We start from the raw sequence: 27,458 nt of genomic DNA on the forward strand, positions 1-27,458 counted from the left end.
GTCAGAGCTGGGCACACCTGGGAACAAGGCATGGCAACTTGTGGGGAAACCAAGGACTTCATGGGGACTGCACTGCTCAGCACACACCCAGGCCATCTGTGACCCAGAGTTCTGGCACCTAAAAAGATAAAGCAGACGGAAATAGCTGGGAAAAGTTTCATTTTGACCTTTCTTACCTGTTCACAGAAGTGGCCAAAATGAAAGTTACAGAGCAGGGCCTGATCCTTTCTCCTGCAGGAGGGGCCCTGTACTGGCTCCTGCCCAGGGCTGGTGCCCATGTGCTAACATTCAGCTGAGTGGGAGCAGAGCTCCTGGGGCTCTACAGCGATACACCAAGCCCAGCCCAGTTACCTGGTACACATGCAAAGCTTCAGAAAAAGATTAGAATGGAAAAATGTAACTGTCATGATCATTGTATTTTACTATGTTCACATGCTGTATAGGACTGCAATTTTATGTATTTGTGGTATTTTCACACATTTCAATCTCCGAAATACTGTCAGATACACTTTGATTCCTAATGGAAAGTCTTAAACTATTAATTTAGCTTATAAAATGAAGTTACTGACATTAAATAATATGTACTTTGTAGCGTAGAAGAACACAGTAATAGTGTGAGTAATTATGATTGCTTAAGCACAATTGGCTTGGGTCTGTACAGGAATGTGAAATTTTGCAAGAAAATAATATTTTCACTAGGTTTTGTAAAATATTTGAGAAACACTTCTTGTTTGAAAGAATACGTTTCAAACAACCTTTTACTTAGGAGTTTGAGGAAGGTTCTTACTTTTGAGAGCAGTACAATTTTACATTTTAAGAATAATGTAAGCAGCTGATGAACTTTAGAATTATTGCAGACCATATTTAGTCTTTCAGAAAGTATTAGTGATATATATCTGATTCAATGCATCTTTTAGCCAGGTTTTGTCAGTGTAGGAAAGCCTGGTTGTAAAGCTCCCATTGTTGCCATTACAGCATTTATGTGCTGTAAATCATGTAAAAGTCTCCATTTTCCTGATTTCTTTTTTATTACAAGGGGTATTCAAGGGGCCGAATGATTCTTCAATATGACCCACTTGCAATTGTTCTGTGACTAATTCTTGCAGGGCAGTAAGCGTTTCAGTAGTAAGGGGCCACTGATCAACCCAGACAGGTTTATCTGTTAACCATGTCAAGGCTACAACTGGACATTCACCACCCTGCATCACAGTGGCTCCTATTAAAAATCCATAGCAATTCTGTAATAATAGTAATTAAAAATCCCAGTAATTCTGAGGGTCTGATGTTAGCTTGTTGGCCATCGGGATGTTTCACATGAATTACAATGGCTGACAAGCCACCTGTTGTAGAACCACCCAACCCCATAAGTCCAAAACTTGCACGAGTGAGGTCACGATTGAGGCCAACACAGTCACGAGAGTATTGTAACATCTGCTCCAGTGTCAATCAAACCTGTTACCGATACGGTCCCTGGATGATATCCACTGGCTGTGAGGATGCATGTCTTTTCTGGATGGTTCTCCGTTACTTTCTCAGTCCGGAACACTTGAGGTACTTACCGTATTGGGAACAAAACTCACAAAGGCTACAAGCTGAGTGATGCAAGTTCCTTTCTGAATAGTAATAGGGCAGTCATCAATTCATATCATAGCATGACTCTGTCCTAAATAATCAACATCAATAAGTCCTAAATGCACATGAATACATTTAAGTGTAGTACTTGATATCCCTATCAGAAATGCACTCAATCCACGTCCTATTGGGCCATAGGTGTCATGGGGCAATTTGCAGATTTCTTTTGTCAAAATAGTTACTGTGTCGGTGGTGGGTACATCAATCCCTGTGGACCCACTTGTTGCTCCTGAATACTGTTTGCAAATGGGTAGCTTTACAGTGCTGGGAAGGCCCATAATTGCTGTTAATGGTCGTCAGGTTATTTGTGTCCCCACACACCCCTTCGTGTTCTTCTTCCCATTTCCCTGCAACAGCTGACCATTTGCATGATACTTACTCTTACACAGTGCCCAAATTTAGCACAATGATTGCACATAACATTGCTGCTTGCATTTGACTTAGATGTTATTTTCTGGGTATTACACTGTGCCCTTACATGCCCTTGCTGTCCACAATTACAGCATTTCGGTGGTGGTCTTAGAACTGCAGCAAGAGCTGTCATTTTATGCTCTACTGAACCATCTTTTGAGCAAGCAGTAACCATTTCAGGCAATGTGGGCTCCCCAGGTAAGGTGTCAATAATCGTTCTGCAGTCTGGGTCTGCACTTTCTTTCACCAATTCTATACACAATCTATGTCACAAAGGTTCATTATCTACCTGTTTTTCAATAGCTGCAGCAAGCTTTTCCACAAACTGCAAAAATGGTTCTCTCATCCCTTGTTGTATAGTAACATATCTCTGTTTTGGAGCTGCCATTTCCATTGTTTTAATTAAAGCACTCATGCCTATTTGCCGAGCTTGTGTCAAAATTGAAGGATCCCACCTTGCCTGCAAATCTGGGTTAGCAAAAGGCCCAGTGCCCAATAAGGCATCAACACCCACAGCATGACGAGTCGTGTTGAGGCAGCTGCATATTTGTTAAAGCTGTGAGCTCAGCCACTCACCTCTGAGTTTCTTGAAACACACCATACTGTACTGGTTGGAATAAAACTGTAGCAAGATGCATGATGTCATAAGGTACAAGCATACTGCATTAATTACATGTATTAATTGCATTACCTCTGAGGAATTAATACCAAACTGAGCCACTTTCAATTGGAGATCTTGCACAACCTTCCAGGCAAAGACATGATGACTGTCATCCTGCCCTATTCCAGGAACTGCATTAAAAACTGGAAAAGCCATAGGATTATCACAGGCAACATTTGCCTTAACACTCTCCTCCTGAGGTACTTTTGGGGCACCAAATCTTTCTATTAGGTCCCAATTTTTTTATTCAGCTGCTTTCTTCCTAAGAAATTCCCAAAACTTCTGAGGCTGTCATGGAAGCACAGTTACTTGACACAGAGGCAAAGTCCATGGGGCAGTAGGGCTAGATCTCTTAGAAGCTGAACTGCCAACAGTTCCCTGCCCCACCTCAGGTGTTACTGCGGGTGACTCTTCACTTGATTTGCTGTCACTGTCCAGCAGTGGAGGATACGACCTTGCAAACTGTTCATGCAGCTCAGAGGGGGGCGGGCGGCAAATGGCTGGGCTAGAGTGGAGGGGTGTAGGTCTTAGATTCAAAGAAAAACCATAAATTTCTAACCAGGTAGAAGCTTGAGAAAGTGTTGAGAAAGAATGTAAGTTCTTTATCTCTCTTGTTCACATTGTTTATAATTAGGTTTTACTACTGTACGTCATCCACTGCACACCAATAGGGTGACATGTTTTCACTTCAGGACCAATAGAGTTGGTCTGCACAAAGCTCTGTATAAAAGAGTGATGTATTTTGAAATAAATCAGTTATAGTCTCAGCCTTCTGAACAAAGTCTGTTCATTCCCATCCTGCCTCAACAGCGTCAGAGGAGAGCAGGGGGCAGACAGCTGGGTTTGTCTCTCTGCCAAAGACATTTCCGCTAACTGGCGCAGTGGTGCAGTGTATAGAGGCACCGCTGAAAGCTGCTGTGCAGGTGAGATAAAGAGGCTTAGGAGTCTGAGAAGGAGATACTCTGTCAGTCTGCCCAGAAGCCTTAGCAGCTTTCCCAAAAGCTTCAGCATCCAGCCCAGAAGCTCTGGCAACTTTCCTGGAAGCTTTGGTAGCCTGCCTGGTAACTTCCATGGGCACCTGCACTTTCTTCAAGGATGTATGCAACAAGTTCCCCATCAGAGGCCCCATCTGACTCATCCCTCCCATCAGACTACTTTATCAACCCCAAATCTTCATCCACCTTGTACTCTGCTTGTTCCCGCTGTTTTCCATTCCTTTAATGCCTCAAAAGGCGATCTCCAAGTAACAACTAGATTGACAATAGTTTTATCTCCCGCTCAGGTGACTTCCCACAGCTTGTTCCTGACTTTTTTTCCAACCTTTAACACTAAATGCTGTGTCAGGATCAGTAGCAAAATCCTATGATCTAGCCCACAGCAATATACTACAAAGGGCATAGTCTGAAGTAGTAATTCCCTTATTTCTTAACAAAGCTTTCTATGTAGCCAAAACAGTCTCTTCCTCTTTAGATTTATCTCCCATTATCACTAGTTGGTGCCCCACCTGCTTCCAGGTGTGTTGATAGGAGAAAATCAGGTCTGGACTTGCCTGTGGCTTCCACCCGCCACTCTCAGCTGCACCAGCGCCGCCTCCCCCGCTACTCCCCAGCGGGTCAGGGCTGCCAGTCGCTGGGACCCCGCGTGGCTCCAGACCGACCACGCTGCTCAGGCTGCTGCTCCACGCGGTGGGCACCAGCTGTCACTGGTATATACACTGCATCGTGAGGCGGTCGCCACACAAAGCACAGACCACAGGCGGTCTCAGATGGCAACTCTTTATTATCGAACATGACCTTTTATAAACTTTCTAATTGTTTATACTTCTTCTACCCCAACTGTTGGCCACAAAAAATCAACATAACACCACTGGTGAACAGTAACAGTGACTTTAGTTAACTTTCTGAAAATGCTTTATCCAGCTGCAGTTCTCTCCTTATCTTTCTCCAGTTCTTCTCTCAGCCTCCTTGGTAGCAGCCTTGGAGAGAGCTCTTGATCAGCTTCTTGCCTCTCAGCTTCTTTTTGCTCCTTTAGCTAACAGGCCTGCTGTTAGCCCCTTCCACAGTAATTCATCCATGAGGGGCAGGAAACAAGAATAGGGGGCAGGAAGCAGAATAGGATTAAAAAGCCTAGTGATTAATTAGAATTGGTTAAAATCTGACAGACCTTGAGATGACACCAAAATTCATCATCCTAGAGTGTAGCCTACAGCACACTACTCGCATTTCTATATTCGGGAAACATGTTTTCTTCCTTTTACGCTGTCTTAATTTAAAAGCTGAAAGATTCAAGAGGTATTACTACATCCTCCAATGAGTCCATGAAGTTTCCTCTGAATGATCTCCTTTGTGTTACTGCAGTCTACTATTCAAGTATATAGGGACAACTGTCACAGTAATCTCATTAAAAATGTGTGCTTTGTTAAAATAACCATCACAAAAATCAGTCCTAGTAAGGCAGGTAAGACAGAATCAGTATTGATACTGAAAATCTATTATGAATGCAGAAAAAGGCAGAATCCAAAAACTTCAGAAGTATGTATATAATATACTCATTTAGTTGAAAAAAACTTACACGTTTATTAGAACAAGTTTGGGATTTTTTTTAAATCTCATTTTTTCTACTTTGGATAGCTTTACCTCAGCAGTCCATAAATTATTTTTGCTGTATTAAACTAGTGAAACAAGGATATTTAGTCTAGATTTTTAAATTCCAGAAGGAAGTATTATGCAGTGTTACAAATGAAAAGCTACGTTAGATTCCTAATTTATCAGTAAAATACCTAACTGCAGAATGATATCAGCAAGAAATTCTATTATTTTGGAAGAGCAGGGTAGTATGTTAGAGAACTCTACCTTTCCAGACACTGGAGAAGAAGGAGTAGCACAGGGGCTGGAATAGCTACTGCTTTCTGCAGGTTTTACTGAGGACTGAGCTGATCTGTCATCTGAGGATTGTCCGGAGAGCAAAATGTCTTTTTCTTTGTACTTCTTTGGCTGGTGGAGTGCAGGAGAAGAAGATTTCACTGAAACCCTACAAAGGACATACCTTGAGTTTCACAAGCAGTCACTGAACAATTTACATCGACCTGTCCACCTACAGCATGACCACATGTATTACAGCAACTACAACATCTATTAAACCTAACTAAAAACTCATACTGACCATTCATTGCTTTTTAATGCTACTGTTAAACTTCTTCTGCTACTTCTCAAACATCACAATTCATGGACAATATTCCTGACTGCTCTCTCAAACAGCAGCCCCAGGTATGAAATACTTCTCTTTGGGATTACAATGCAGCATACAACAGTATAACACCTTCCAAATGTACTTCCACTGTTTTCACCTATTACTAGCAGAAACTTAAGTGATACTTGTATACATAAACTGCAACCTACAGTAAGCAGAAGACCTCAGCATCTTACTTTTCAGCATGAGAGGAGTCAGACAATTCTGTTTCTGTTGAGCTTTTTCTGCTGCTGGTTGACTTCCATGTAGATGCCAAAGGAAGTTCTTCACAAGTCACAGGCCTTGGTCTCTGGCCAATTCCTGAAGGCTGCTGCAGACCTGCAGACTGTTCTTCAGCACTCAGAACAGCTGTAATTGCTCTTACAGTTGTTTCATCAACCTGAGACCACAGCTTAGAAGGAGCTCGCATACGACGCAGAAACAAGCTGTGCCACTTCTGCCTGAGCTGCAGCAGCATACCAGCAGCCTGCAATGAATTCCAATTCTGTTAAATACTGATGAAAATTAGATCACACAGGTAAGAGAACCCTGTCTTTTCCCTATCAAGCAACACCTGGCATTCCAATATAAACAGAGCCCAGAATTGAAGGCAAGACTAAGGTCTTGGGGAAGGGGAATAATCCATATTTAAACTATGATGTTAATTTGCTTTCTTTTCCTTGGGTACAAGGTCATTTTGGAAACATTTCATTTAGCTCTGTACTAAACTTAGCTTTGTATTGTAATTCCACAGACTTTTTTTTTCCTTCTTATCTTTCAAGAAAACTCAATCCTTTCATGCTTTATGCCCTTCCTCTCAAATCAGTCTCTACTCATGCACTCTTCAGTATAGTTGATGGAAAAGAGCTCTAAGTGATATTTTTCTTACATCGACACCTGGTCAAATGTGATGACTAAATTCAGAAGACTATTGTCTAATTCTGCTACCAGAAACGCTTCCATTACGATAAATTTTTAAAAATCACTCTTCTGGACATGACTAGGAGAGAGAGTATTATTATTAGAGTTGGTAAAGTTGTGTGTTTCATGACCCATAAACTGCAGCCACAGCTCCTCAATGACATAAAGACTTCTATTTCAAAGAGGATTTGAAATGTATCCTTCCAAAATCTGACAGCAACTTTCTCTCAGCAACTTCAGCTTCAAGTGCTCCTTTTTTGATCTGATTTTGGTTATCCTCTCAGAGAAAGAAGAACACAATATGCCAATGTGACTGTTCTCTCAGCTCCTGTCCAGATTTTAGCTTATCCCAGCTTGTGCTATGGCCTGATGGAGCACCATGCAGGCAGGACAGGAGGCCAGAAGGAGCAGAAGGGCCCTTATGCTGTCACTGTCACCTGCAGCTTGCTGTCCCTTGCAGTCATCATTTTTTGTCTGCCAGTCTCTTCAGAATCTGCTGACTTGTGGAAAGGGACAAAACTGCCAAGCTCAGATATAAAACATCATATTACCCAGAAAGTTTTTGAAACAGACCCAACAGCATCTGGATTGCTGAGGCTTTCCTGCTCCCTTTTGTGAGAGACAGGACACCCACACCAATATGGAGGAAGAGGGATGAGCACTCTCACTGTTGACTTAGGTGACTATTCTCTTTCTTTCTTCTGACAGGTAAAAGAAGAGAAAGGTATGGGTGACAGGTGATCAAACACTGCAACTTGGATTTTGAATACACAAATTCATGCAACAGACAACTCTGTGCCAAAGGGGATTGAAGCCGTTTAATTCTTAATGAGCTTGTGAAGTAAAGGTTAAATCACAGAGTACCTAGTTCGAGAGACCTAAATGGACCATGACATTCTTGGAGAAAATTCTTGGCTACTCAAATGTTACAAAAACCTTTTCACATCTTTTTACAATTCCTCTACATGAAGCAAACCCAGGAGTAATTTCTTACTTCAGGGTCCAGTTTAAGATGGAGCCATTCATCCAGCTTCAGCAGTGCCAGATCAGCAGACGTCCTGTCCTCCATCTCACTGTCGCTGCTATCATTAGATACCCCTCCCCCTGAATTAAAGACAAAAGGTTCATCAGAATTTCCATATTTTTTCTACTATTATTTCTATACAAAAACCCGCATACTACTATATTACCAGCAATATTTTTCCTTCTAAAATTGACTTTAAATGTAAACATTTGTAAAACTACCTCTTCTTTTCTGCAAATACACTGCAAAGTCTTTGCTCCAGATAGCAGCAATCAAGTAGCCAGACCTGCTGAAGGTCCTACTATGTAAAAACATGGATTGATATGATGTGACCCAACTCATGTACCTTCACCAGTTTTCACAGGCCACTATACAACTTTTGCCTAAAGCTGTTGGCAAAATCACACATGCCTCTATTTCCTAGTAAAACAGCAGATTTAAAGACCCAGTAAGAAAAAAAAATATGTATGGCTATTAATTAGGATTCTTTATTTTTCTTAAGTGCAATTCAGTCAGCATGAGTACTACTCTAAGGTTCACAGTTTAAAAGCAAGACAGGAAAGCTTTAGAAATAAGTTGGACTTTTAGTTTGATTCAAACTATGACAACTAGAAGCAGTTATTTTTGCTTCCATTCCAACAGGACTCAATTTAAATGAGAAAAAAAGAAGGAAATGTAAATATATTCTCTATTACTTACAGTTAATAGTACAGTTAACTGAAATTAAAAATTATCAGTAGAACATATCTTGAAAATGTATGTGTTAGCTAGAAGCAACATGACTTGTTTGCCATACTGATTGTTTCTAAATTATTCTGTTTGAATAATCTGGTTCAATGATTCAAATAAAGTAGTCTGCAGAAAGAGAACATGCATACTACACTTCTCAGTACCAATACTACAGTTCTCATTAGATATTGTGGCTGCATTCTTTCCTTACAAACTATACTGCAGTTTCTGAGACCCTACGACTGTGTAATTTATGGACTTGAATAGGTAAGGAATCCCAAAATGGAGAGATTTGTTACAGAACCAACAAACTCTTCCTGAATAGCTACAGGAATTATAACAGCGCTGTTTCCAGAATCAGCCAATATATGTATTAAATATTACTGAAAAATAAGCTCTGCATGTCACACGCTGATGTATACCAATGGAAACATCCCAAATCCAGACTCCAGTGTACCTTGAAAGGATGAAGATGCCTGCAAGGCATTACTTTGCAGTCTGGCTGGTCCACAGAAGAGGGCCACGGTGACAGGTGTCACAACAGAGCAGCACCTGATGTTTGCTGTCTTGTGAGCTCTCGTCATTTCATCATATATAAGCCAGTCTGTGGGGAGGGCCTGGATGGCTGCAGCTTGTCCATTTGCTGGGGCAATCTGTGGAAGAGCAGGTAAAACCAGGCTATTGTACCCTCTACCTGTAATTAATGTAAATTTGAACGTATTTCTCATTTTATCCGGAGACACTGTGGGTGCCTCAACCTGGCAGTGCCCAAGGCCAGGCTGGGTGGAGCTCTGAGCAACCTGGACTAGTGGAAGGTGTCCCTGCCCATGGCAGGGGCTGGAATGAGATAAGCTTTAAGGTCCCTTCCAACACAAACCATTCTATGATTCTGTATTTTGAGAATTAAATACATGTACAATTATATACATATAAAAATATATATGCATGTTGCTATCATGCTGGCATGGTAGTGTGGAGGAAGGTTTTAGAAAGGCCTTGGGAATGGTAAACAGAGGAAAAAGATACATTTATGTATGCCCCATTGTTTTAGAAAGGCCCTGGAAATGAGAAACTGAGGGAAAAGATACATTTATGTATGCTCCATTGTTTCAGGAAAGTCCTGCTTCAGCATTCCTCTCTAAACCCCCTTTCTCCCCACCCCTGAGCAGTTCCCATTGGACCTGGCCCCTGGGGCGGTTCTGATGTGCCTAAGATGAAAACTGTCTCTATTGTTTAGACCTTAACTCTTAATTCTGCTGTATAAAACTGTATCTGGGCAATAGCCCGGGGCTTTTGGTCCCTGCAACCGTTCAGGCAATACAACCTCTCTGGACAAGCATACCATTGGTCTCTCTTGGTCTCTTTATCTCGAATCCTAGCGGCGACTGAGGCAACGCTGCCGCTCGGACCGTGCTGACCCAGCCCTGCCTGGTGAGCCCAGGGCAGCGGGACCGCGGAAAACCCCGGCCCCGGAGGGGACAGCTAGCCGGAGGGTCCCGGGGGGCCGGGGAGGGACGGGGGACAGCAGCGAGAACCCCCCGAAAGCCGCACATGCACATAAAAAAGTGTGAGAATTCAACCAGAATCATCAATTATCCTACCATGGTAAAACAAAATATGTTGTTTTAAAAAGAAATGTTAAAAATGAGTTTCAGAGAAAAACTTGCTTTTAAGAATAGGGATCATTATATCTTTAAAACAATTTTATAGCAGGGCAGTTTTTTTGCCTTTTTGCCTTTTCCATCTAGAGAAAGGACTAACTGAAACGACAGAAAAATGAATCAACTCCAATTCTATCAGCTGGGTAGAACAGTATTTTCTAAAGCTGTAGTGTTAAATGCCTATACTGCTTTTGAAGTACTGACAAACAGGAAAAGACATTTCTAAAACACGTGACAGACTTTAGTGCCCTTTTTTTTGAACTATTAATTCAAAGTGTCTTTACCTTTTTATATTGAGACTGACCAAGAACAGAGGTAGGATGAAATCGCACTTTCTTCTCTTTTGGTTCCGTCAACACCAGGCTGTCTCTGTCTACATGCACAAGATTGGGATACATCCCAGCCACTAAGGCACCTTTAATTACAGCCCAGTTCTCAGAGTTAGTATTAACATCTCTAATATCAGCTCCTCCTCTGGCTCTCACAAAACCTGACAAATGAAAGAGACAAAACAGTGCCATGTTACCTTGTGTTTGGCTCTCAAAAGGAGTCAGAAACAAAAGGTGAAATAAATGACTTCTTTGTTGCATTTTTCACCACTGCCAACCTTAACAGCACCAAGAAGAAACCATTACGCTGAAATCCTTCCTGATAAGGGGTTTCATACTGACACAGAATACCACTATTTTCTACAATATAAAGACATTTCCTATGGGAATAATTCATTAAAACATGAAACGCAGTGGCATGTGGAGATGAAGGTGCTTTCAGTTTGATCAGCCACAATTCCTCATCTGCACCATACCCTGCATGAATGTGTGCATGACAGTGTATTTCAAATTAAGGAAAATTACACCAGTGAACATGATTTTTGTTACAATTTCTATATGCTTGACTTTAAAACAACGTTAAAATTGTTTCCAACTTCTCTACCTGAGGCTCTAAGCTGGCCAAGCACCTGTGTTCTCATTCCTGCAATGATTTCCATTGTGGCTCGGGACAGGAAGTTCTTTTCACAGAAGGCTCTCTCCCATCCGTCACTGCGTGCCTTCTGCCATGCCTGAAAATGTTTTTACATTTGCCTATTAATTTGAAGGACTTAAACTAAAAACTGCAGGTGTTTTTTTAAAGATTACATTTATGTCAATAAAATGAATGCAAAACCCACTCTAAAAGTTAATGTATCAAACCAGATTATTTTTTCTGTTCAACAATTAGATTCTCTTTATGTGCTCACTCCAGTGATGATTATGTCAAATTAAAACAATAAATAAAGATCATTACATTAAGATCATGATTCAAAGTTCAGTGTAGTAGGATGCAAAGAGGCACATTGTTGAAACATTCAAAATTTTCTAGGGTTTGAAACAAAACATACTACAAAAAGGGTTCCCTCACAAATTTATGAGTCCAGTACACAGGAAAGGCACTAGGCAAAAAGAAAGTCTTCTCTGAGGACTTAATCACAGTCCGCCACTCTACATCCAACTGGTACATCTGCATTTTGCTTGGGTGATGTGCTGTGATTAGTACTCTCTGAAATGAAAGACTACCTGGAAAGCCCTGAGCAGGGCCATGTGGTCACTGAACGTCCCGGCAGCAAAACGCTTCCTGCACAGCACGGCTGCACGCTTTTGGGAGGCCAGCGTGGGCAGCACAAAAGGGTCTTGGCAGGCAAGAGCACAGGCAATGGTCAGAACAGGATCCAGGCACTTCAGAACTACAGCATACAACACCATTTTACCGAGGTGTGGCTCTACAGGTAATTCAGTCAGCTGATAACCAAGCTCAGTGAGATCTTCCCAAGGGTCCAGGGCATCTATGGTCTGTTCATAAACAAACAAACAAACAAATAAAGGAGAGGAGGATGGGTACAGTGGACAAAATCAATTTACAGTGAAAGCAAAAAGGATGTGAATAATGGACTTTAACTAGACTTGTTTCCAAACACTGAAGAAGCAAGTCAGACTATTAACAGAGACAAGACTTTGAAGCACTCTCTTCCCTTGACATGGAAAAACACATCCCCACACACAAAATGAAAACAGACAACAAGCAAAACTTCAAAACATCCTTAAGTAATTAAAAACAGCTTCAGTACAAACTGAAGTCAGTAAACTGCTACACCACAAATTTGGGATCAAACACAATTACCATCTAAACTTATTCCTTTTCTGACCTTAAGCATATGCACAGCATTTCTCACAGTTACAGCAGGCGGAGGATCAGGAGCTTTCATAAGAAAGTCTACAATTGGACAATTAATTGGAGCCAGAATTTTTGTGTACAAACAGATCTTCTGCAAGGTAAAAGGCAGAACAAAAAAAGATTACCAAGATTTGGAAGCAGCCGCCAAACACATGATTTGTTGCAATTAGTAGTATGGTTTGAGGACATTGTATTTTTTAAAGTTATAGTTTCTAACTGAACATGCACCTGAAGCGGCAGTCTTAGAAGTTCTGGAGATTGAAATTCCAACATATTCTGAAATCAGAGCCTGCTGAAGAGATGAAAGCAGACCCCAGGCTGACAGCGCCCAGCCCTTGAAAATAAAATATGGGAAGTTGTGAAAATGAGGATTTCTTTCTAAAAACAAAACCAAAAGCCAACAAACAGACACAGAAACTCAGAATGGAAAAGAAGAGGCACTACCATGAAGAAAGTGTTGTTAGGTCACATGCAACATGAGAATTTCCTAATCATTAATTATTTTTGAGAGTGTGGCAATTTTTTACTGTAATTTTAACCCAACACTGAGAAATCTGGAGAAAGAAAAACAAGGCTTTTCTAATGTAAAGTGCTGTGGGTTTTTTGCTAACCTAAGACCAGTCCAAATCTCAATCATCCTTTGTTGTAAGGAACCAGTTGCAAACTTTCTTGCTTCCCCTCACATCCCCTAAACAGAAGTTATCCTTGGAGTAAAAGGTAGAATAAAGATGAAGTAACTTGTGAGTGAATGAGGGAGGAATGAGCAAATTCTCTCAGTCATATACATCTATGTGCATACATGCAGCTTAATGCCAATATGATTGATTAAACAGGCATTTGTTGCTACATAAACTTCTGAGCCCTCCCCCACAGTGCTGGGAAGAATATAATCATGGCCTGTTAAGTCATGGATAGCTTGGAGAAAGTGAAATAGGCAGTCCTCTGCCCATAGACATGATGTGAAAACATTGTGACTGCGGGTGCTACGTGGGAGAAAGAGGAAGGAGAACAAATTAATGGGGGGAAAACAACCCAGACCTTTGGGAAATGCCTGAGCATCACTTTTCTACAACTTGGGAGATTATTCCAAGGAAATACATGCTGACGCCTACTCGTCTGCAGAGAACCAGTGTTGGCCTCTATGCAACACAACACCGGAATAGGCCAGAAACAATTACTATGTTGTGTGGTTTATTCTAAACATAAAGGACTGTGCATATCTGCAAAATGGGAACCACTATGAGGCATTTATTACCTGCCTTTTCTCTGGATAGCACTGGCTTTTGAAATCCACCCCATTTTTAGCACTGTAGCACAACTCAGTGCATCAAAAGACTTCTAGAAAAACAAAGAAAGGAATACAAACTGAAAACTCAATAGGGTACATGAAATACAAGTTACTAGTTAGTTAGATTACCAACAGGAGTTTTCTAAAAAGTATGAAATAGTAATATATACAGCAGCTTCTGAGACAAAGGTACCTTCTCAATTTCAAGTGAATTAATGAGGGTATCTCCTTTCTAGTATCTTAATGCTCCACAAGTTTTGAAATTCAAGATTTTCAAGGTTTTTTAGACGGATAGCTTACAGTATTTGTCTTAAAACAAATTCATGTTGAAGCCTTTCAGAAAGGACTGTTGCCTGACAGGCACTAGCTCTCAGCTAGTAAAAGCTTTTTCTCACTTTACTGTAAAGTAATTAAAAAAAAAAAAAGTTCTCCAAAATTTATACACTGTGTGTTTTAGAATCACACTAGGAAAATTTAAGGCAGTCCTACCTCTTTCACCTTGCCTGAGTCAATGACAAACACCACATCATTGACTGTTATGCTGGTTTCTGCAATATTAGTAGAAAGAATCTGCAAAGAAAAAACCCAAAACCACCAAAACTATAATAACTGCAAAAGCAATGGCAAAATAGGTCATTGTGGCATTGGAAAAAGTCCTCTAATACTTGCAATTTTGCGGATGCCAAAAGGTGGACTTTCAAGCACTTTCTTCTGGTCCAAAGTCTGCATACTTGAATGAAGCACGAAAACTTGGTATCTAATGCAAGACAAAAGGAACATTTTAAGGATCCTTAAAAGAAGCAATGAAAAGCCACAGTAACTAAAGGTTTTACCTGTGAGCATTATCAGAAAATCTCTTGTCATCCAAAACAATGCGGTCCCTCAGGCTCACTATCTCATCATGCCCAGGAAGAAATATTAAAATTGCTCCTAAAAAAGGAAGTGGGTTTGCAAAGTTAAACAGAAAATTCAAATACATGTCGAATAGCACTCAGAAGGTTTTAACATCTGTGGATTGCTGAAAAAAGAGCATGATTATCAGAAGTCAAATCCACAACCACTGGTTAGGTATTTACCTACCTGCATCAGAACTATGACAGATGCTGTGAAGTAAGTGCATTATCAGATCCAGATCCACTTTTTCATCATCAAAACTGTGATGGTAAGCTGTCAGTAGCTCTCTGTCCTCTGCACTAAGGTCACTAGCACTTTTTTGGACCAGGGAACTGGAACTTTCATCCATGTTTCCAAATCCAAATGAAGCGCTGTAACAGGAAAATACACCAGAATCAAGGCTGCCCCTTCGGGTTTGCATTGAGCCATCAACTCAAACTTAGACCGAGACCAACATGACTGTTGGTCTTGAATTCTGATGTTAAAGTGTAGCAGAAGGGAATCACCATACTATTACTGTTTACCAATTCCAATGTTAACCCAATGAAGGATGCCACTTTATTTATTAGTGTTAACTTTAGTTTTCTTCAACTTCATTGAAACACAACCATAAGCAAAGTATAAAGATACTTCTCGTTTATCTGTTCAAGTAAAAATATTTGAGAGATACGTCTTCTCCAAAAATTTCCCACTAGCAGAAACTACACTAAAAGAAATTATAGTAGAGATAATCTTTACAAAACACTACCACAAGTATGATAACTGTAAGTTAATCAGAAAATCATTCTTGAATGGCCTAGTGTACACATTACTTCTGCAAATTTTCTTTAATATGCCTATTGCATATAAAAAATATAGATAAAAACACATTACAGATTTGTTTCCAAAATAAGCATGTGAAAAGAAAATGGTACATAGTATAGAATTAGCAAGTTGTGCAAGCATAAACAATATGCTATTGAGTACAAACTTTTTTGCTGTTTATTTTTTGAAATACTCCTATTCTTAAAAAAAGGTATTGCTATTAAGTCCAGATTTTAGAGCATGAAAAGCTAAAACCTGTTCTGATTAGAAGAACACAAATCTCAAATTTCCCATCACAACTCTTTGTATATCATATACAACTCATTCTGCAAAACAGTTACAGCTTACCTGTAGGATTCCAACAGATGAACAACCTCTGTCTGTCCAAAGTGCCTAGCCCAGTCCACAGCCATCCTGAAATAGTTGCACAAGTATTTTTATTAGACTTTTCACTTCAAAAGATGCATATGAAGAGCACATCAGGAGAGGCAATTGACATCAGACTTTTGTACCCATTTCTGTATTGACATCAGTACTGTTATTGCTGGATCTGCAACTTCCCATTTGAAAGTGCTTGAATAGGTGTTAACAGCTGACTTTTAGGTGACTACAGTTCTTTACCACAATAGAATGTCAGTTTTACACAGGAGCAAACATGCTCAAGGAAGTGAGGAGGAAGAAGGTGCCATTCCTTTAAAAATGGTGCAGAGATCAGACCTGCCTGTTTGCAGTATCCTTGAAGTCATCTCAAAAAGTCACACCCCAGGCATAACATCTGGCTATTTCATGTCTTTCAGAAGCTGTCCTCACTATGCAGTTCACCCTTTTAACTTTAAATTGCATTTCTTCCCCAAGTTATTCAAATGTTAGTACCAAATATCAGACCCCTGGAATCCTAATTCTTATCATTCCATACTACAATTATTTACTGTACTTCCCTGTTTATATGAAGACATACTCCATGACCACAAAACCTGAGTTTCTACAGATCCACAAATATTTTTACATGCTACAATATATTTAGAAACATAACAGAAAGATCTTCTGATATGTGTAACTACATGAAAATAGGAATTGCCAAATATTTTGGTTCAATTCAGTAGATTACAGTTGTTCTACTAACCAGTATCTTAAACAAGACCTACTGAAACAAAGTTTATAGCTCACAATCAAGACCATGTAATTAAGAATTCAATTTAGAATTTACAGAAAACAATGTGATTATCAGGAGTTAGAAATTGTTGAGGCTGTCAAAATCTATAGTTCTTACAGCAGTGTGATAAGCTAGCAAATTAATTTAGATGTTAAAGAATTTTCTTCCTCTCTCCTATATTGACAAATAAATCTATCTTTTGGTTTCTCTGTTTTTACCAGCCATTAGATGATTTGCAGTGGATACTTGCTCCCATGCTGATCAACTGTTCTACTTGACTCAAAAAGCCTCTCCCTGAAGAAATCATCAGAGCAGTCGCACCAGTTTCACTGTGCCTATAATCAACTGAGAAATAAAAAAAAAAAAAAATCCAGCAAACCCAGTAGAAATGTTATTTTTTCATCTAAATATAGTACAAATACTGCTTTCAAATTCCAGCCCAAAGAGAATTTGTTTCCTCACTTTATCTCTGAAGTTAGTTCATATGAATTCTACACTGTTTTAGAAACACACTTCTGTCAATACTTCAAAACAACAACTAACTAAACAACTCATTATTTCTGCTAGCCCTATCATTTTTTCAGTCAGCATCAGAATGCAAAGGTAACACCATTTGAAACTGGAGATAAAAGTAGCCATAAAAATCTAAGTACATCTGAGGTTGCTCTTTTCTTATGCAATAACACATGAAACTTACCACTGACATTTTCAGTTAAAATAAGATTTAACAGCTGAGCAAACGAATCAATATCTTTATGCAACCAGATGTCAGAAAGACAGGAATCCATTTCTTTTACTATCCACGGTTCAAGGCAATTCACATCTTTTTCAGTCTGAAGACAAAAAACAATATTGAAAGCTTCATCTTTTCCAAGAGTTGTCTTTATTCTCATACATTACCCACAAAGAATTGCAATGGTTATTTTTCCCAGCAGCCACAGAACCCAGCACTCAGGTATCAGTTCATGCATTGATTTTGTCATACGCAAGTACGAACACAATGGCAGTCGAGCCATTTGATCTGAGGAAAAGCTGTGTGCAACCACCCGAACTGAAGAGCACACTTCAGCTAGAGCCGTTCATCCTCATCAAGTAATCTTTAAAATACGTTAATGTCCTGAAAGATTCGACAGAACTTTAGAAAACAGATTTTAAATGGCTAGTAATACAACACAAATATAAACACCTGTAACATCTCTTCCGACTAAAGAAAAAACTTACCAGTTGATTAAATACTGTGTCACCGCCATCATCCAACCGTTTGTACTCCTCATTTGTCCTTGGAACCGATTTTTGTCTCCGAGATGTCCCTTTGTTAGTGTTATCTTGAGCTGAACACCACTCAGCAAGAGTGTTCTTCTGTTTCTCTTCTAGAATGTGAAGTATTCCCCAAGAAAGTTTTAGAGTCATATTTATTATCCATTGTTTTCTACTAAAAAAGTTAGTCACAGCAGGTTTTACCAAGTTTTACCCATTCAACATCTTTTTTTAGTCTAGAATGCTACTACCAGTCCAACAGAAATGACATGTTTAAGGGTACCCAAAGTGCACTGCACCAGGGCTATAAAAACGAGGTAAAACCCAACACTTTGGTGTTTAACCCCCCAAACCTCCATTATTCCAAACTACTGCATTCAAAGTATCTTCCTTAAGTAATCACCTTCCACACAATCTCAGGCCAGATCTTTTTCCACAAATGGAATTCTGAAGACAAGTGATACAGTCCCTGCATGTAACAACTTACTTTTCTACACTAGTGGAAGAAACATCAGCAAACACCAGTGTCCTAACTGAACTTTTCTGACCCCAGTGATCAGAGATGAGCACTGTGATCAATACCCAGTTAGGACTGGATATTGAATGTTATAGCTTTGGGGTTTGCATTTTTTACTTTTCCTTTAAATAATCACTGGGATCATTACTTTCAGTTGCCAGGAAAACTTCTGAAACAGTATCTACTTAATCAACTTAAAACAAATGATGTTTAGCTCAAGAGTGTTAACACTTAAAAAAATACATCCATGCCTGAAGAAAGCAGTGAAAAATGTTACTGAAGGGAATACCTTGTCCATTTAGTGCAAGATGTACAAAATCATGCCTGCTTTAATAGCTGCACTTTAATTTGCACCCAAAGGTACAGAGCATCCTATGCTTCTTTAGCATTCATGTGGGCAGAGCCCCCAGTTATATATAACTCTACAGCATAATAATTAGAAAAAAGATGACATTCATCAACTGAGTGAAAACAGAATGCAACCACTGAATCAAAGTGATCTTTTTTCTTTAATTGCATAAACTATTTCCATAATGTAAATATTGACAGCTTAAAGATACTTGCTGTCATCTAAATCACACTCATTTAATCTCCTGACTCTGGAATTTCAACAGAAAATAATCCTGTTAATTGTTTGTTCAATCAATGATTCTCATTGCCAACCCTTAGAATTAACAAGTCCGCTGACCTTGCTGCTTCTTTTCTTTGTACTTCACCATCTCTTTGTTTGTATACCCAGTGCTTCGTAAAATGTCCTCCAGAAACATCTCTTTAACTTCAAAAGGTCTCCCTTGGACTAAAATAGAAAAAATCCGTAAAAGATCATATATTCACCAGCTTCACTTACAGAATTAATTTTTTAAAAAACTACCTTCACTGGAGTTTATTTTTCTCAAAACTGTACAAAACAAAACATTTCCAAAATCAAATGCCACCTTGTTTCTCCTCAACCTCTTCAATTTTATGAAGTGTTCCAGCAGGAGATGTTCGTAAGATTGACAATTATTAACTACAATTTTTTTTTTAAACGAGAAAAAGAAAACAGTTGTTTTTGTTTAGGCTTACAAACAAGAGCTTGCCATGTAAGTATCCCATCTGGATTAAAAATGTAATTAAATAATAAGCAATTAATACAGCTTTTTGCAAGGTTCCACACAGAGACAGTAAATCTTTGTACTGAACTCCTTTCTTTTCATGAGAATCATGTGAGAAGGCAGCCTTATCTCCATGTCCTCTACTAATTCAGCAAAGCTGAGCTTTCTTTACTGAATACTTCTTGACAGATGAGACATCCCAGCGGCCTTTACCTTCTGATAATTTATCCTGATCTCTTTTTCAACAGGACTGTTTTCTAGACCTTATCTGTCGACATTGCAGGATGCTTTTTGCATGAAGATTAAAATCTCTACATTTTGATTTCTTGTTCCTTAACCTGACTCAGGAACACTCAGGATTTTCCTTCAGAAAGAACAATCCACAATTCACATACTTTTAGAAGCTGGTCACAGAGGAAGCCTTCCAACACTGATCACAAACTCTGTGTACTACAGCGATCCACAGCCACAAAATGTGGTTTCTGTGGTCAGGATTTTGTCAGCCGTATTGCTGAAGGAGACTCAAACCTTGTATATTAAATTAACAGACAAAGCCACTTCTTTTAATTCTTAAATTAACCAAAAAAAAAAAAAAAACCCAAAAAAAAACCCCAAAACAACAACAACAAAAAAAAACGGGGAAAAAATATCTTTTGAATTGTTATTGGCCTGTTACATAACCAGCACAAACACTGTGGTAAACTGGAGAGATTGGGAGATATTGCCAGCAGATTTTCCAACACAAATTGACCGATCTGAAAGAACAGGAAGCTGCAAAAAGACTAAACTGGAAAGTCATACAACAATCATAACTGAGGCACTCCCTTGCAAAAAAAATTCAAAGAACATGAAATCACGTGTAATTTCCAGATTCCTGTCTCCAACAAGCTGCAAACCTTATTCAACTGGGCAGAAATTCAAAACTGAGAACTAAACAATTCCATCTGCAAAAAAAGGAAGGAAAAAAAGGTTTCCTCCTCACAAACATTTGCTAAAATAAACCAGTAAGCAATCCCATTTCCTAAAACCATTGAGATTTTTTTTAAAAAGGCTGACATGCAGAGAGTCTACCTGATTGTCAGATAAAGCATTTCTCTTAAAAGCTACTTTTCAAAACACATTAAAGTTGGACATTACTGTTGAAAAAGTAAGAGGATTGCAAGGTGCCAGAGGAGGTCACCCATGCAGAAAACCTGCAAGCCAGGAGGGTGGGGCAAAAACCGCAAACCCACAAAAACCCGCAATCTCCCACGCATTTACATTTTGGCTTTACTAAAGATCAGTCAAATGAAATTAAACCAGCAAATAATGGTAACTTTTCTTTGCATTTGAATGTAGTCTAACTGCAGGTAACTGAGTCTGCAAACAAACTAAGCAAAACTGGATGTCTTTTCTGAATATTTACCTAGATGAACAACTACTCATTTTCCTTAAATCAGAGAATCATGTGATTCTTTTTTCATGTGAAACCCAATCTGCCTAAGCCTGTATTTCTGAACTGAACTGGTACAGTTATCTGTGTTTTATCCAGTAACCAGTAACAACCTTCACAAAGCCTGAAGAGTAAGATCCTACTGGAATGCACTGATATGTATCACACTCATGTAGCTCCTAAGTCCTGTATCAGCATGAAGACAGAACTTCAATAACCTCTTCCTACTTCTTCAATTAAGAGTGGAGGGGGGCAGGATGTACCTGCATTTACAGAACTCCCAGTGACTCAAACACTTCACTTTGAATGAGGTGCAAACAGTCAAGAAACAAGAAACCTGCATACAGAAAGAACAAGGATTCCTGGAATTCTCAGTGTATTAATCATGTGCCTTTACTCAGAATAATTTGCTACAGTTTAGTAAGATCTGTGAGTCTCAGGGCAGGTATACTCAGACTTAAGAGTTAAGATCAAGACTTACTATGTATTACTGGGCAGCTTCCAAAATACCTAATAAAGAGATTTGCATCTAGAGCAGCACTAGAGAGAATTAGTTTTAAATTATTCTGGTTTTGCAGCACATCTCTCAGTTTTATTAGCAAGAAGTCGCTGAACCTATCCCTCTCATGTACTTCATCCTGTAACAAAAGGGGAAAAAAAGAGATAAAAAACCATCACAGATTCACAACTTCTGACAAAAACAAACTTCTCTAAAAAAAAATACATGTTTTGGTGGCACATTACAGAGGCCTTAAAATGTGTGAGTCTAGTTTAAGTAATAGGTTTTTTTTAAAAAAACTATCCATAAAGAAACAAAAATGCCTCAAAAAGTTTTTGTCAGCGCTGAGTGCATTGCAATGCTGAAGCTGTAAGCACCTTAACTTTAGAGGCTAAAGTGAGTATCTGAAACCTCTCTGGTTTTGTATTTGAAGCCAAATTTCAAGAAAACACCACAAACTACAAATCTTATTTTAATAAATTCTCACTTCACCACTGATAAGCATTTAAAAAAATGTATGACACCACATAATCAGAAAAACAGACAAATTGCTTAGACAAGTCATACACAAAGCCTATAAGTTAAGGTACATAACTGATTAATCATCTTTTTCATTCTTCTGTTTTGATTTATATTATGAATGAAGGAAACAAGGACTCAAAATACAAAGTTTGTAGGCTGACATCAAGAATGTATAAATCATTCTCATGCTTTTTTAACTCTGATAAACAGGCAGGCACCTAAACTTACCTTTTCATCTTCAGTACTTAAGTCTTGCCAAAAACATTCTAGTTCCCTTTACTTATTCAGTTCCATCATAGGAATATTGACATAATCACAAATGAACAATCTGAATAGTTTGCTAGCAATTAGACTCCACATTATCTAGAAAACTCTGGGCAAACAAATGGACTGAAAACCTGTATTGCTAAAACAAATGGTAAGAGAAAATCTGACACAATCACATTGAACCACATCAAGGTAAGCCTCCCTAAGGATTTTCTGCTGACCATGGAAGTTCAGAAATATTTACACTTCTGTCCCTCTCCACTCCTCCTGATTCCACACTTAACCATTGGCATGAAAATAAGATATTTTTACAGGAAAAACGCAAACACACAGAAAAACACCAAACTGCACGAAACATGCATTCTACTCTGAGGACTCAGAAAGTCTTTGAAGTTGATTCAGATTCTACCAAACAAAAACACCTAAAGTGCTCAGCAAATTTCAGTAAAACAAATGAGGACCTCATTTTCCAAAGCAATACATATTGCTCCACCCCACATGAAAGACCACAGGATGCTCACCACAATAACATGGGTCACGGTGGAGAGAGTGCTGTCTCCTGCCATCAGCGTGCCAAGGAGCATGTCATTAGTGCAGAATGTTACCAGCGTCTTTGGAGAAACCCTATGGATCACATCACAGAGACAACTCAGGGGTTTGCACCATTTAAAGCTTTCCATGGATCAAAAATTAAAGCAGCTGCTGACCAGAAGAGAAATTACAGTTCTCTCCTCAAAAGATTCATGCACACCACTTGTTTTTAAACTATGCCTTTTCCCAGACATTTCCTAACAATTTGTAGTGCTTGCGCCTCAAAACTCTGGACAACGTATTAATTGAAAGAATAAGATTCAATATTAATAACTAAGGAAATAAAAGAAAACTGTGAAGAAACCCTGCACGTCATTCATTTTACTAGAAAATTCCATGTGGAAAACCAGGTTCCAATTCCTCAGCCTGTGCTTGGATATAGCCTTTGTACTTGTCTACACGTGGTGGGATGAGCCTGTCTGGACGCCAAGTGCCTACCCAAGCCACTCTATCTGTCCTCTCCACGGGCAAGGGAGAAGAAACATAACAAAAAGACTCCCAGGCCCCAGAGAAAGATAAGGAGAATGTGGTTCTCTCCCACGGGAAAGTGGGCTCTCCACGAGCTTCTCCAATATGGGTCCTTCTCATGGGCTGCAGTTCTCCAGGAACTGCTGCAGCACAGGTCCTTTTCCACAGGGTGCAGTGCTTCAGGAACAGTTTGCTCCAGTGTGGGACCCCACAGGGTCACAATCCTGACAGCAAACCTGCTTCTGTGTGGCTCCCTCCCCGGGGCCGCAGCTTCTGCCAGGAGCCTGTTTCAGCACAGACTTCCCAGAGGATCACAGTCTCCTTCAAGCATCTACCTGCTCCAACACAGAATCCTTCACAGGAGGATCCCTGCTGCACCGCGGACCTCCACGGCCTGCTGGGCCACAGCTGCCTCACCATGGGCTGCACCATGGGCTGCTCTGGCACCTGGAGAATCTCCTCCCCTCCTGCACTGACCTTCCTGTGTGCAGAGCTGCTTCTCTCACATGCTTTCACCACTCTTCCTGAACTGCTGCCTCTGTTGTGCAGGTTTTCCTCCCCCATTCCCCAGTGTCCCAGAGGCACTATCACCATCGCAGATAGGCTCAGCCTTGGCCAGAGGCAGGTCTGTCTTGGCTGGCACTGGCTCTGTCACACACGGGAGAGGCTTCTGGCACCTCCTCACAGAAGCCTCCCCACAGCTCCCAAAGCCTTGCCTTGAAGACACAACTCATTACAGCTGACTAAATCACAGAGGCATCTGCTTGATCCTCTGGTTTTTCAGGAGGTGAAAATACTGAAATGTTACAATTCCATACCTGGGGCACAGTTAGCTGTCCCAATAAAAACAGCAATTCTCACTACTCCCTCTGCTACTGCCATCCTAAAAGAGCTGAAAAGTTCCTCTGTACTGTACTCTACAGCTTTTCTCTGGAAGACAGTTGAGAAAACCTTAAAAATTATGTTTCTGTCTTACTAGAAACACCTCTCAACATCTCCACTCCAAATTTCTTTTGTCCACAGCTCAAAATATTGTTATCTCCCCCTTTCAGTGTTTCCCTGGAGAATTTTATTGATTTTTCTCAAGCTGGATTTTCTGCACTGCTCCCAGTAATTCTACCATTTTCACCTGACTTTGCTCTTCTTCTGCCAGCATAGTACTTCCATATATTAATCATTCGGCTTATTTGTGACACATCTTCACCAGCTCTTCTAATCTCTTAATATCCTTGTGAGCTTTCATACACATATTTGAATTCTTATTGTGGCTTCATTGTTCAAGTGCATTCATTTTCACCAGCTATGTGTTATCTTTGTTCACTCAAGCAACACAACCTTTGGCCATCTTCTGGTCACTCATATCTCAACTGCTGGCCTTTCCCTGAAATGTCATTTCGCTACACGGTGCAAAGATGTAAAAACCCCAAACAATCCATTCATGCTCTGCTTTACAGACAAATTCATCAAGTGATACTGAAACCTCTACTTTTACATCACTTCATGTTTTAAACACAGCAGCTGAAGAAGAATACATTTAATCCAGGCTAGACTGATAAATAATGCTCAGCTTCATCAGTCACATTCCAATTTTTCTGTTTTCCCTTTTATGGCTCCTATCAACTCTCACTACATAACATTTGTTACAGCATGCTGGTTTTCACACCTACCTTCAAAGCTTGCAGACCTTTTGAATCCACACATGTTAAAAGCAGAGAGGACGGGGAAAAAAAGAAGAAAGTGTAGACTTGATCTGAAAATCAGACAAGGATTTCCATGCAGAAGAAATCAACAGAAAATACCTGAGATTCAGTTCTGTAAGACAGCCTTCTACATGAAACTGCAAGACACAGGAAGAAAGCCATCCTTTTCACTCTTACGTATTCCTTACCTGCAGTAACGTATCCCATCTGTGAGGCTGCAACACAAACATACTGCAGTTTCAATGTACACAAGATTCACAAGACCAACACAAGATCAACCGACACTTAGAAATATCATTGGTACCTGCTCTCTAACCGGATCTGGTAACCAATTGTCTGGCCAATCTTCTCTCTTCTTTCTGCTGCCACTCTTTCAGCCACTGCAACAGCTGCTAAACCTCTTGGCTGAGTACAAAACACACGACAGGGAGTTCCATTCTTGTAGCAGTCATCAAGGATAAATTGAGGGATCTGTAAAGAAGTGGTTCAAATTTGCTTTTTGAGAAAGTCACAGCTTTGTTAGCACAGGGAAACCATTAACTGCATATCAATATTGCACATTGCAAAAGACTTTTCATTACAATTATCATAGCAAGCATATCTGAATCAGCAGAAAGTAAATTTCTAATTATAACCTATTTAGGTTTTTTTTAAAGAAAAACCTTACAGTGCCTCCCTCCTGCTTCAGAGAAATCTAAAAAAAAAAACCAAAGCCCTGCAGATAATCTCACATTTTAACACAAAAAATAGATTACTCTGGATACTAAGAACAGAACTAGCCTTAGAAGAAAAAGGGTTATACAAACATCACAGCTACTTTCCCTTCAATATTTTGTATTATTTTAATGAAAAAATGGTATCTACCAGAAAATTGTAAGGAATCATTTTTGTTTCTAGTACCTATCTAGAGGCTTAGTGTTTCAAAAGCAAGAAAATAAATTGGAACAACATTTTCAATCACACAGGAAAAGGAAAGCCTTGAAACAGCATCAAAGTACCCCATATCACAAATGTTACACAACTGGCATTAGTTTAGAATAAATACTGTTATAGTTTTTATTTCATTGAAGCAACATACCTGCGTCGTTTTTCCTGATCCAGTCTCTCCTATAATCAAAACAATTTTATTGTCCTTTATGGTTTGGACAATTTCTTCCTGTTTTTCAAGAACTGGTAGTGACTGCCTGAAGGAATCAAACTCTGATTCCCCTCTTTTCCCTGGGACCTGGGGGATACCATCATTAAGTCGACCACTTGTCTTGTTTACTTCTTTCTTTTCTGTGAAGACAAGTTAAAAGGTCATTTATGCAGACACAGAGGAAGGTCACAAAAACACTGCTCAAAAATTGTACTTAAAAATTAACATTGCTGGCTTTTTATGCATCCCTGTGGGTAAAGTGACAAACCCATCACACATTTAGATGTCATATTTATAGCATGTCCTGCAGTGCTTGCAATAGATATTTTTCAAAACAGTTATTACTTTCATAGGTATTTTGAAGAAAACCAGACTCTTCCAGAGCATTGCTCCAAGTCAAAAAAGCCTACAAAGAGCAAAAGGAGAAACAAACTAAACCAGAGAATATCAGCCTGGCGTATTTTGGTGGCCTTTGTATCTGCGCCCACATTTCACACCTGCAGTTCCCCCTAGAAATACACACTGACAGAGTTAAACCTTTAAGCTATTCCACACGTTTGCCTGAAATCATACCAATGCAAGCATGCTGTATCAAGAGCCCTGGCCCCCACGCAGCAGTGCGATGTGTTAGAAAGCAGTGCATAAGTAGCCAAAAAACAGGCACATCTTCTGAGGGAGCTACTTCACATCCATCATTGCAAGTGCTACTCTGTAATTCCTTGAGAATTATTCTCTGGCAGAATGAAAAGTTTGCTGTAAACTCAGTTATACATATGTAATGCCATTAACAGATTCATATTCTAAATTTCAAGCTCTGTTGTACCAAGACAAACAGACTAAGAGATCAGGAGAACTAAAAATACATTCTTGAGATGCAGAGAAAGGCAAATATTAGACTGTTCATTAACTTATCCCTTACATTCCTAAGACATTGCATTTCAGTACTTTTATTACAGCTTCCCTCTGGTTCATATAACAATCCTATTAAACAACTAAAACAATTGGAAATAACAGCAAAGAAAGCACGTCAAGAAGAGACACCACGTATCAAAACCATGCAATTAAACAAGGCATACTGGTACAAATGTTTTCTGTTCACTACACCCATCTCTGCACACAGAAACACAGTGCAACTCTTCCACTTGTAGCTGCTAAAGCAATAATCTAGATGAAAACCTTGCTTTTAAAAAAAAAACCCAACATTTCGACCGAAGTTTGTCTTTCCGTGAACTCTTCCATATTCAAGAAATCAAGAAGTCTGGACAGTAGTCTCTTAAGGACCAAATCTATTTTGTAGAGATGAAGAAGTAAAAACTGAAATTTTTGATTTATCAAGGACATTTATTTCTATAAGCAGAA

General features: G+C 39.5%; 2 protein-coding genes and 1 pseudogene across 2 annotated transcripts; all 3 read right to left on the bottom strand.

Annotated features, from left to right (window-relative positions):
* Positions 1-1,933: 1,933 nt before the first annotated feature.
* LOC146763604 (uncharacterized) lies at positions 1,934-4,494 on the bottom strand (annotated as a pseudogene).
* LOC144248308 (3'-5' RNA helicase YTHDC2-like) lies at positions 3,314-12,787 on the bottom strand. The gene is made up of 9 exons (XM_085568160.1): positions 12,704-12,787; positions 12,447-12,566; positions 11,821-12,093; positions 11,201-11,327; positions 10,552-10,757; positions 9,064-9,259; positions 7,848-7,957; positions 6,130-6,419; positions 3,314-5,734 (listed from the first exon to the last, which is right to left on the bottom strand). Exons 1-9 carry the CDS (start codon positions 12,746-12,748, stop codon positions 5,464-5,466), a joined length of 1,638 nt encoding a protein of 545 aa, XP_085424286.1. The 5' UTR covers positions 12,749-12,787; the 3' UTR covers positions 3,314-5,463.
* A 939-nt stretch (positions 12,788-13,726) lies between these two features.
* LOC146763605 (3'-5' RNA helicase YTHDC2-like) lies at positions 13,727-15,166 on the bottom strand. Its single transcript, XM_085568165.1, has 4 exons — positions 14,597-15,166; positions 14,433-14,520; positions 14,253-14,333; positions 13,727-13,813 (listed from the first exon to the last, which is right to left on the bottom strand). Exons 1-4 carry the CDS (start codon positions 14,740-14,742, stop codon positions 13,727-13,729), a joined length of 402 nt encoding a protein of 133 aa, XP_085424291.1. The 5' UTR covers positions 14,743-15,166.
* Between the last annotated feature and the right edge of the window lie 12,292 nt (positions 15,167-27,458).

Source organism: Lonchura striata, chromosome Z (genome assembly GCF_050655825.1).
Source record: "Lonchura striata isolate lonStrDom1 chromosome Z, ASM5065582v1, whole genome shotgun sequence".
NCBI lineage: Eukaryota > Metazoa > Chordata > Aves > Passeriformes > Estrildidae > Lonchura > Lonchura striata.

Bases quoted from the DNA above. Each gene is read 5' to 3' on its own strand.
- LOC144248308 (XM_085568160.1), bottom strand. From the start codon at position 12,748: ATGTTGGAATTTCAATCTCCAGAACTTCTAAGACTGCCGCTTCAG. The intron at 10,758-11,200 runs GTAGAGAAGTTG...TTCATTTGTCAG, and splicing joins TGGCCAGCTTAGAGCCTCAG to GTTTTGTGAGAGCCAGAGGA. The intron at 5,735-6,129 runs GTAAGATGCTGA...TGTCCTTTGTAG, and splicing joins GACTCCTCTCATGCTGAAAA to GGTTTCAGTGAAATCTTCTT.
- LOC146763605 (XM_085568165.1), bottom strand. From the start codon at position 14,742: ATGTATTTGAATTTTCTGTTTAACTTTGCAAACCCACTTCCTTTTTTA. The intron at 14,334-14,432 runs GCAAGTATTAGA...TTTTCTTTGCAG, and splicing joins CTTTTGGCATCCGCAAAATT to ATTCTTTCTACTAATATTGC. The intron at 13,814-14,252 runs GTAGGACTGCCT...TTGTTTTTCTAG, and splicing joins ACTCAGGCAAGGTGAAAGAG to AAGTCTTTTGATGCACTGAG.